Source organism: Zingiber officinale, chromosome 9A (assembly GCF_018446385.1).
Source record: "Zingiber officinale cultivar Zhangliang chromosome 9A, Zo_v1.1, whole genome shotgun sequence".
Classification (NCBI taxonomy): domain Eukaryota; kingdom Viridiplantae; phylum Streptophyta; class Magnoliopsida; order Zingiberales; family Zingiberaceae; genus Zingiber; species Zingiber officinale.
Window position 1 is genome coordinate 3,860,380 of NC_056002.1, and position 12,139 is coordinate 3,872,518.

Consider the following 12,139-nt stretch of genomic DNA (forward strand, 5'->3'; position numbering starts at 1 on the left):
CATCACAAATGATGGCAACACAAACACAAACCACACATAAATCACAATTCCTACAACACACTCACAACATACAAACAATCAAAATATCCAAAATTCAATATGAAACACAATCATAACCGTCTAAATCTCTAAAATTTAGTACAAAACACAAGCATAAGTATCCAAATACAAAATGCTCACAATCATAATTATCCAAAGTGAATGACAAGTAAAAGGCAAATACAAAATATTCAAAATACTTACCATGATACATCTCCTACATATGTCCAAATATAATTGTGTGAAAGTCAAATACAAGAGATTATGATTAGAACGAATCGATCCAAATATAATATATAACTTAAAAATTATAATATATAACTAATTTTACATGTAACAAAAATACCTAGATTATATTTTGGATATGCAATGATGGTGATGGTGAATGTATCAATACGGACTCCTGAAAAAACATAATACAATTTAAGATAAATATCTAATAATATCTAAATAGAACAAATGTATTTTACTTAATGTATGAAAAAAAATCAAGTTATAGTTGAATATACCTCAGAAATCTAATCATCAGCAGTGTCTGATGGATTTTAAGTCTGCTGTGACTCAATATCATGCTGTGACTGGTCCCATCTAACAATGGCTGCTCGCATCTTAGCCAATTCCTACTCCTAAGCAACCCACCTCTCCTCCCACCTTTGATCCATTGTAGTCATTTAAGTCTTCAATTCTTGATTTTCTTTTCTTAATGACTCTACCTCAGAAGAAGAGGAAAAAGAAGAAGAACTAGCATGACCCCTAGGAGTCCTCAAGCGATCAAATACCACCTTAGCCTGGAAGTCAAGGCCGTAGAGGGAGGAGTTCTTTGTCCTTCCACCCACAACTTAATAAATATCATTTATTTGCTAGGTGGATAGATCCTGTGACTCCCCCCCCCCCCCCTCTACTGGTGGCTGAGATGTCTGAACCATCCTACTTGTCATTTCCTCTTGTGTAGAAAAAAAATATACGATTTATATCTTGTACATAATTACTAAAGCTAATTAATCATTATTAACAATTAAATATAATAAAGTTAATAATTCAAACTCCAATGCTCTTGGATCGAACATCAACATATGTGTCATCATTTCTTTGGTGAGTCTTGAGAAAGATCTCTAAGCAAGTGAGTTGTCTCTGTAAAGAACGCTCCTGCATACACAAATAAGTAGAGCCAAAATTATACAAGTTTGTTAATAAATAAAATTTGATTTATATAACTTTAAATTAAACCCACTAGATCCATAGCATGCTCAATAATGAATTGAGATCCTGATGTATGCCGAGCGGATCCGGTACTCGGGCCACCTGGTTCTGTATTCGTATTCTCTTGAACTTTTAGAGTCTTTGCATGCCATCTCTCTGTAGACCAAGTGTCGTCCATGCACCCCAGATCTCGTCGGATAGATAAGCTGGTCTTGTGTCATTCTTTCTCATATAATATAAGAGGTCCTTGTACAATTTGACACAATAAATATTCCAAGTCGTTGCAAATTTTGCCTCATGCCCATCCTCCCACGTATATTTTTTCTACAATTAAAAATTAAAATTTTAGTATATTAAAGGATAAATATATTGTACATATTCAATTTACTTACCACAAATTCATTATAATAAAAATATTTTGTCTCCTGGTCTACATGTCTCTATGTAATACCAGAAATGCAGACTCTTTCTTTAAATTTTCTGCTAATATATATCGCTACTCAATGACTATTAGGAGTAAACCTGCATATAAATAATATTAATATATAAAATATATATTATAAATAAAGAACTTGAATTACTAATAATAAAAAAATACTTACGACTTTCCAATAACTCTAAGCACTGTAGATACATGGAGTGGTGTTGGATGATCTGTCATGATATATAATATATATAAAATAACATTACAACACAGAGTGGTGCTAGTAGTGTCAGAAAACTCACTTGGGCTTATTCCTCTTCTTCTTATTCATCTGATGACGATTCATCCCACATAATTTTCAGGATTTTCTTTCTCTTTTGTTTCTTTTCTCCTTTTAGATTTAGACATGCTGACTTGAAGTGTCTTTTTTTTGTTACAACCGTAGTAAATTACATATTATTTGTCTTATATACTTGTGTTCGGACTTGACTTCTTTATCTTTTGTTTGAATAACCTTTTTGATCTTGTGTTTGGTGAATCATTTCTTCGTTTTTGCATAATTTCCGAACTAGACTTACTTTCCAACGAAGTAAAAATGCATCCTTAATTCGATTTAGCATTTAGGGCCAATTGCCGAAGTAAAAATGATCCATAATATTTCTTATTTTCCAACGAAGTCAACAGAGCATGCTAAATTAAACCCTAAAGTTTATGCAAATCTCCTCAAAAACACATCCTATAAATTTCACGGATCTGGGGCGCCGGAAATTTTAATTGTCTTTAAGATAAGGGTATTGCTAAATGGTCAGTATCTGACCAGCTAGAATATATGCATGCATGCATATGCATGAGTATTTTAGTAATTTCATATGGACATATTAATTATATACATGTACATGCATGCATATAATTAGGAGAGATATTTCTAACTGGTCATATTCTAGTCAGCAAGATTTACTCTTAAGATAATAAGACGATATAATCTTCACGTGAAGCGGAGATAATATGCAAGCAGGAATCTTCGACGTGGGAGCAGTGCGACTCTTCCGGCGTTCCTTCAGAGAGTTTAATGCCAGCTAACAGAAATTTATATCGTACATCCACTTCTTCCGAGCTTCATTAAATTCTGATAACTCCCCACGTGGCTCTACGCGCATGTATATAACAGCAGTATAGCTTTAGCATGCAATCGACAAGAGATCGATTGCTCTCGTCGTATCTTGTCTCTATCTCTCTGTTTCCCATGTCTCTTGCGAAGGATCTACCTTTGGAACTTGGCTCGCAAGCTTGTCCCATGTTCGAGGACGGGGAGAGCTCCGATTCGATGGGGAGCTACTCAAGCAGCTTTCTTTCTTTCTTCTCCGGCCACCACTTCAGCGCCGGTGGGAACAGAGAATCGCTTTCTTTTGTCGACTACGGAGCGGTCTCTGTTCCGGGCCCTTCGGTGCTCAGCTTCGAGCACGAGGACAGGGACTGGGTCGACGCCATCGAGCAAAGTTGCAAACTTGAGATCAGTGGATGTAGGATGGCTCGTGAGCAGGACAGCTTTGGGTTCGCCTTCCCATCATCTCGCGGAAAGAGACAATGCGACCAGGTAATTAATTCGTGGTTTTTTTATTTTTAAGTTTTAGTTGAAGAGATCGACCGAGAGCCCTTTAATTTGATATTCTAGTTGCAGGATTCGCGCGAGATGCCGAGCCCCAAAAAGCAGTGCAGCAGGAAGGTGAAGGAGAAATCCATCAGTCTGCAGTCCAAGGACTCACAGAGTGTAGCAGCAAAGGTAGAATTTTTAAAGCTTTTTTTTTTTTTGAGAATAATTAATTTTCTATGGTTTTCAGTTGGATTACGCTCTTGTTGCACAGAATCGGAGGGAAAGAATTAGCGAGCGGCTCAAAATTCTACAAGATCTCGTCCCCAACGGCACAAAGGTTGATCTGGTGACCATGCTGGAGAAAGCAATCAGCTATGTGAAGTTCCTGCAGTTACAAGTGAAGGTGATGACTGATGAACTAGTGATTCTATCTGTTCTCTGTTAATCTTGATCAATATATGTAATGTATTGAGAGATTTCAGGTGTTGGCCACTGATGAGTTTTGGCCAGTGCAAGGGGGAAGAACAGCAGATGTAGGGCAAGTAAAGAAAGCAATTGACGATATCTTATCCTCTCAGAGAGACAGGAACTCCAGATGTAATAAACACTGAAAACTATGCAGGAGAAATCGATCCCATGTTTTTTCTTCTTCTTCTTTTCTCTCTATCGTTTCTGACATGTATTCAGATATAAGCTCAATAAACTAATTCTAGCAACTTAATTGCTGCAGAATGCTTGATACTCATATGCATGCATTATGCATATTAAGATACAAAGATGATCTTGTTTCTTAAAAACAAAGTGGAGAACTGGATTGAATGTGGAGTGATAAGTTATTATGAAGTGTTCCTGACCGACAAGGAGACAATTAATGTCTAATAGAAAAATAAACATCGAAGAGACATATGCCCTTTGACCTTTACCATTATTTAGCATATTTTTTTTTATCAATTACTTGTTTTCAACACAGACGTGAAAGCCTCTTCTCCTTTTATTATTTATCTACACCCAATTTGCACATGAAAGAATTTGGATTATTTATTAGTCGATTGTGAAACTGAAATATTTTCCATTGGTAATGACTGATAATGAACAACATCCACCACAATTATAGTGGCCTAAATTATATATATACATATACAAGAAGTGGAAGGGAATGAGGGTGCAACGCAAGCATGGCAGCTTCGCCACATTGACCAAACACGCATGCACGTGGCCATTAATTCCCAATCGCTCCTCCAATAAATAAATTAAGAAAGCAGAAAACTGTTTTTGTTTTAGTTAAATGATTGAAAACAAACCACGAGCGTTGCGGGATTCTATAGGGGGTTTGAGCGTTAAGGCAATAGCATTTAATTGAGCGTGTCTTCCTACAGTGTTTTTTTTTTATAGGAAATAATTCATTGCTGTGGCTTAATTTAATATGCAGGAACAAAAAGCGATTGAGGCCTACAAAGGCACGTGTTTCGATCGATTTTGTGAATAATTTTTTTTCTTTCTTTCTATTATTACGAAAAAAAACACAGAGTTTAGAGTAGTAAAGTATACTGAGGTGGATGGGGGTGAAGAAAAGGGGCCGGCTGGTTGGAGCGATTGGCAAAGGAAATAGCACCTTTGACAACATACCAAGAGAGTTTTTGCTAGGTAAATAAGAAAGGCGTTCTGTGTTTTTTCCAGATCATTAAAAACATATACCATTCGACTATTCAGCTATATATACAGTCACTCAACTTCCCCATGTTAATGTCCAGTATTATTTTATTATTATCTTTTGTTTAAGCATTGTAATAGTTACAAAACTGTAATTACTTTGTAGCAGCTATAATTTTATAATTGTATAATATAAATACTAGATAAATAGATCGAATTTGTATTATAACATCTACAGTTTTATAATTATTATAATGTGAATGTTAAATGAACAAGGTTGAATCCACATTGTAAGAACTACGGTTTAGTAGTTGCTATAATGTGATTTTTTTAACAAGTTAAGTATGCATTGTAACATTTATGAAATATAAGTTGTTCAACGCTCCCGATCGCCTTAGGATTTAGGTGGAAGAATTAAGTGGGAGATAATAATACAAATGATATTGCATAATGATGTGACCGTTCGTGGTGTCTAGGGGTCAACGTAGCAAGTGGTATGTCAATCAAAGTTAAGGTCAGTGAAGAAAGATGTATTGCTCGGGGAATGATCAAGTCGATTGGGAACAAGAACGGAAACTCACCCTCCTAACCCTCACAACTCCTAAGCTTTCTCAAACAAGTATAGTCACTGTTTGGGTAACCCTCCAAGATACTACTCGAGTACACTTTATAGCAAGCAACATCTCCACTTAAGTACATATATAACCGCTCAGGTGAGTGAGCCACCGAGATACCACTTGGGAGGAACACTTCATTTAAGCTTTCTGCCTTAATAAACACTCAGTATCACCCACATTAAATATCCATCATAGGTACATGCATGGGAAGTAGAAATTCTGTCCCCAGGGCGTAGCACAGATGGGGAGTGCATGGTTCTGTGGCTTAAAGGTCCAGGGGTCGATCCCCGGGGTGTCACTGCCTGGGGTTAACGTCTCCGCCATGCACTTTCCACCTGTGTACCTGCATTTACCTCCCTCCATATCCGTGGGACCGGCTCTAGGGGGCCGCTGATGTGGCGGTTCCACATTTTTTATGGGAAGTAGAAATTCTGAGAGAAATTTACTCCAATTAGGATGTTCTCATCAATAAAGCTAAATTAAAAGTTGGAGGAAGATAAAATGAAGATCCTTGTAATTAATATACTAATCATTAGTTCATTAATTCCATTATAATAAATATAGCTTCATTAAATGAGGAGGAAAATGAAAAGTCCAGAAATGTGTATAAAAGGATAGTAATAATAAGAGAGAGGGGAGATCTGAAAATTGGAATTCTAAGCTTACTTCTTGTGCTCTCTTTTTCTTCCTCTCCACCATTACTAATTCACACATCATTATAGTCTTGTCAACTTTCTTGCCAGTGCATCGGTGAAAGTCATCCTCAAGTTTCTCGGAGCAAGATCACATAGTACTACCGAAGGATAATTGAGTAATTATACACAGTCAGATAGTCAAACGGGTGTCCTTTTGATTAAAAAAAATTAATGTAGAGCCTCCTTGATGATTTGGGGGGAAAAAGACGCCATTTTGATTTTTGTCCAATAAGAAAAAGATAGTTCAATGCACGAAACTCTCATCAATGTTGGTTCCAGAAAGAGTATATTGTACACCGTCTTAGTCGTTTCTATTTTTTTGCTATGGAAACAAAAATGTGGAGGAAAAAACAAAGAACGAAAGGAAACCAAAGAGATGAGGAAAGGAGAATAGGAATGTTTGCGGCCACCATAACCATTCAGCAACACTTTTAACTTCACATTTGTGGGCATCGTTGCCCCTTTACGACCAGTTCGACCATTGAGTTTAATTAGTGGCAGATCTAAGAATTCAAGTATGAAAGGATAATTTTTACGTGAAACAAAAGATAATATCCTTTATCTCTATCAGTGAAATCTTCACCCGAGTTTAACAAGATGGAGACAAATGGTGGAGACGAGGCTTTGATGTCTTTGAGTGCAATGAACGCACATCTTTGAGTGCAATGATGGTCATATATATAAATTGATCTCAATTCTGAGTAATTAATAAATTTCTATTTATAATATTATTTTTTTTAACTTATCAAATAATGACACAGATGATATAGTGTCAATTATTTTTGATATATTGGAAATAAGGAATATTAATATACAAGACGAAATTTATTTATTCATAACGAAATCAGATGAACGTTCCCTTAGTGCTGATTTAAGATTTGAATAATAACAGCGCTCAATTTATGATTAGATTATAAATATATTATCCATTAAAAAAGCAATGAGACATAAAGAAAAAGATATAATTAAAGAGGTTAATAGAAATTATCTAGCTTTAGTTATGAACTGCTTACGAAGGATTAATTTTGTAGGATCAATGCACAATCACGTGTTTAAAAAAAACTTTGTTCTGTTTTTAGTTTTATAAAATAAATACGTAGCGGAAAATATGAAAATAGAGAAAAAAGCAAACATGAATATAAGTAATTTTACTTAGTTAGGAATTTTCGATGACTCCTATTTTAAAACTTAGGTCCCTCGGATTTATCGATGGGCAGTCCAATAAATCTTCTTCTGGAGCCGCCGGAAGAGTGATCGAATAGAAAGAAATAAATAGAAAAGTGTAACAATCCTACACTTTCCTTTTGCAAATATATAGAGTAAGCACAAATTTAAAACTAGTTACCAACGCGAAGATGTTGAAGTGAGAGCGTTCATGTGTCGATCACAGTTTATTTGCAGTAGTTGAGCATAGCAGTGTCATAGCAAAACAGCAGCATGAAATCAGAGTAGTTGAAACGTCGAACGATTGCGTAAAACATGATAGAAGAGGTGTCCTTGAAGAGTTGGTTGAACAAGCCTTTTAAAGAGGATTGGAGGCACCTCCAATGCCACCAGAGATGTCTTCAACCCTAAAACTTATCCCGAAAGAAGCAACTCTTATCGTCGATGAAGCCCTTTACCTTATCCAAGCAAAGACGCCTTCAGTGCCAAGTTTCAAGACGCCTCCATCCACATGGGAGGTGTCTCTGCGCCCTTCTGAGCGGGGACTTCAACCAAAGCCTCCAAGGCGCCTTCAGCAGCACAAGAGGTGCCTCAAATATTGTTCACCCGAATTTTCTTATTCATTTTTGTTCCTGTAAAACATGTAAGTTCAAAAAAAAAAAAAATATTGTTAGTGCAATTTGTATTAATGATCTAACTCAGGTTTTGATGAATGACAAGGGGTTTAAAGTTAGAGTGCTTTGTGGTTTAATTATTTTATCAAGTGTGCAGGAGTTGATTGGTCTGAAGGTCTGACACCAGGCTGAAATCCAGCTAGGTCCGCGGGACTCGATAGCTAGTGGAAAATCCAGCTGATAGGTCCGTGAGGCCCGATATTTGGTGGAAAGTCCGATTGGGTTCGTGGGACCTGACAACCGGCCGAAGTTCAGTTGGGTCTGCGGACCTAACAACCGGCAGAAAGACCTACTGGGTCAAAGGAAGTCAAGCGACTGCAAGTGGTAAGTGAAGGTAAGCAACTGGAGAAGAGATCCAGTGAGGATGTGTTCCCAGTTGAGGAAACTGTAGGCGTCAATCCAACTTAGGTCAATTTGGGAAATCTAAATTGAGACCTTGAATAAATCCTAGTCTCGGGGAGATAGTATCTAATTACTACTCTTATTTTATTATGTTGTGCTAATTTTGTTTTGCAGGGTAAATATATTTTATATTGCCCAGACTAACCCTTTTTGGAGGGAAAAAAATTATTGAAAAAAAGGGGAGTCCGAGCGCCCGGACCAGCTCGCTCGGCTAGGTGCTGCGGGCACCTGGGCGGTCCGGGCGCCCAGAGTCGGTCCAGACGCTCGGATTTGAAAACTCATCCAGAAGCTGAGGTGGAGCGCGTCGACTGGCCAAGCCATGTCGACTGGCGTGGTCCAGGTGGTCGGAGGAGTTCTAGGCGCTCGGAATGGGCTTATATAAAGGTCTTCGACCAGGGGCTTCAGAATGACAACTGCTACGACTTTCACTCTTGCGCAGTGCTCCAAAAAAGCTCCTACGACGCTGTGAAGCTCCTCCGACAACCGGTGATCAATATCTTCCTATTTTCTCTGTTGTTAGTAACATTGTTTTTAGTTCTTGCACTAAACTCTGTAATCATTCGAACTATTAGTGGATTGTCCAACGAAAGAACTCGACGAGTGCGGGTCTTGGAGTAGGAGTCGTTGAAGGCTCCGAACCATGTGAAAGTTGGTTTTATTAGCATTGTCTTTTATTCTTCCGCTGTGTACCTATTTTTAGTCGCAATTTTTGACGAACACTATTCACCCCCCCTCTAGCGTCTTTCTGATCCTACATATCTAATCTGTAAAACAAAGTTAGCATAATTATAAAATAGCGGTATTAATTAGATCATGTCTTTCCAAGACCATGATCTAGTCACGGTATCAATCTAGATTTCTAAAATGGACTTAAACTGGATCTGCGCCTAAAGTCCCTAATTGAGACTCATCCTCACTAGAACACTCTCCTCTAATGGCTTACCTTACTTACCATGTAAAATCGTTTGACTCTACTTTGATCTACCATGTCTTCTTGTCAATTGTCAGGCCCTCAAACCTAACTGGATTTCGGCTAACTGTTAGGTCCCGCTGATTCAACAGTACTTCTCGTCAAATATTGGATTATTCTTTGATCTATCTGGACTTTTACACTGGCTATCAGGTCCTTTATACCTACTTGAATTTTAGCCTAGTGTCAAACCAGTCAAGTCATACACAATTGGTAGAAAAGTTAGATCACAATACCAAAGGAAATGATAATAAACAATAATTTAAGAGAAATTAATTGATTTTGAAATTCTATTTTATTATCTTAATCATTTTGGAATTAATTTTTTCATGTTTTCTAGATTTACCTTAGTTTTTCTTACTTAAACTCTTATTCTACCCCATTTGACATTCATCAAAATATATACAACTAAGCAAGAGACAATATAAAACAGATAAATAGAGCAAGTAAGTATGTCAAATAAATTTTTTAAAAGTAAAGTTTTTAGGTTTATTTAGGGAGGGACTTAGAAATTTAAAGATCTTTACGGAAATTTTGCACAACATTTTTCTAAAGTGTTTTCAAGGAAATTTGTCAAAGTAAAATAATTTTAAAAACATTTGCAAAGTTAATTTTCAAGGTAATTTTTTTCAAAGCAAATTGTGAAAAAAAAAAATCAAACCAGTTTTTTCAAAACATATATGAAAAGTGTAAAAGTATTTTCAAACTATTTTCAAATTCTTAATAAAGTATTTCAAAGGACTTTCAAAATATTATTGCAAAGTAATTTTTAAAATAGATAGCTGAAATGTAAAAGAGTTTTTTTAAGGCAAGTTTTAAGTATGTTTAAGGACATTTTTTTAAAAATTTGCAAGTTATTTTCAAAACATAAAACTTTGTACGAATTTTGTAAAATATTTGTCAAACTATCTTAAAATTTGAACAAAGAAATTTTTCAAAGTAAAATTTATTTTCAAAGAAATTTTTCAAAATAAATTTCAGATCATCTCCCTTAACCTGATATTATTTTAAAAATAATATTTATCTAAAAATAATCCTTAAATGTCTAATCTTTAGCTACTAACTAGCTGCTAAAAGATAATAGCGTTCATTTGGTTAGTCAAGTTAAGTATGTTAATCTAGATAGTTATTTACTAAAATAAACCACTTAACTTAATCAATGTATCTTTGGTATTTAACACCCATCCTTATTTTGATACACTGATATAAACATATGAAGTCCAGACAAAGGCCTAAGCATCTCACATTATTCTATGTTTTTGAATACACAAGCAAGATAATTCTGGTGTACTTGTGAGATGTTGACTGCCTAAAACTATAGAATCATGATTTATAGGGGAAGTTCTAGGCTAAGTCCATAATAATTTTGAAATACTAGAAAAACGGGGGATTTTGAGAAAATAGAATTAATGAATTTTCCTAGAATTTAAAAATAGTTTAAGGAGAAACACATCCTATGCTTTAATTAGATTTTCAAAAAAGAATTTACTAGATTATCAAACTAATGTAAATAATAACTATCAGATATATAAACTGAATAAGTTAAGTAGATAAGCCAAGTAAATAATATATACAAGTGCACTGAATAAAGTATAATCATTATCAACAGGTGAAGGTTGAGGATGATCAGTTAAATGTAAAGCCTGAAGTATAGCCTATATCTACTGGTCTATTTGCCTAAATCCAGTGGTCATCTCGCCACGGAGAGACGTGAATCCCTCCGAGACTGAATGCCAAATTTGTGTGGTAGACTGCTCTAGTTGGGCAAGGCGCTCATCTATGTAGAGTGAGGTCGAAGGCTGGGTCATGATTGGAAGAGCTGCAAAGAACTCCTCAAATGTAAAGTCTGACATCTCTTCCTCTGTAGCCATGGTTGCCTCATCGACCTCGGCTGGGATAATCGGCAGGATTCCCTCATCTGCCTCGTCTAGAATGGCTAGTTGAAGATATGCTCTCCAAGGCAGTCCCCTTGAGCGGTAACCTCTATATGCACTAATGCAAGCTGATGCTAACCAATCTTATCATACTCGCTAAAAGGAGTGAGTGTACTCTGAGTCATGTCCACACCTATGGTCAAAAAGATGAATGTTAAAATGTGACAGTAGTGCATGTGAATTCGTCCCCTTGTGATAAGACTGGATACCTGAATGACATTCTAAAACATATGTAATGCAATGTCGATGTCTAATCGCTGGTATAGTGCATAAAGGAAGAAAGAATGTGATGATCACATCGTCGCAACATCGCGAGATGTGATTGGTAAAATACAGGTGGTAAGGACTCTATACAAGACATAATCCTGAACTCTGAGAGACAGAGATCTAAAGTCGGTCACAATGAGTACTCTCTCTTCAAAAAAAAAAAAATACATATGGATGGTATCCAATGTAATATGAGAGAAGGGTTCGCCAAATGGCAAGTCCCTACTAGGATAACATAAAAACGGGCATGCAGACTGCCTAAGTCCCAAACTATCATATAGTAGAGTAGGACAGAACCTAAAGTCCTTACCGACTACTCTGGTAGAATATGTCAAGTCAACTATCTTAATTAAGTTGTTATAAAATTGGGCATATAAATCTAGGTTGACTGAATGACTATAGTAAACCTATCTATCTAACTTGTAGTAGTCTATAAGTTCTATAATAGAGGTATAATAACGAGAAAAAGAAATTGTCCTATTGAGGTACCTAGACTTTAATGCAACATATGT

The 12,139-nt window shown here is 36.1% G+C and overlaps 1 protein-coding gene across 1 annotated transcript; it reads left to right on the top strand.

Moving 5' to 3' along the window:
- Positions 1-3,348: 3,348 nt before the first annotated feature.
- LOC122018944 (transcription factor RHD6-like) lies at positions 3,349-3,879 on the top strand. The gene is made up of 3 exons (XM_042576426.1): positions 3,349-3,443; positions 3,526-3,657; positions 3,737-3,879. Exons 1-3 carry the CDS (start codon positions 3,354-3,356, stop codon positions 3,863-3,865), a joined length of 351 nt encoding a protein of 116 aa, XP_042432360.1. The 5' UTR covers positions 3,349-3,353; the 3' UTR covers positions 3,866-3,879.
- The last annotated feature ends 8,260 nt before the right edge of the window (positions 3,880-12,139 follow it).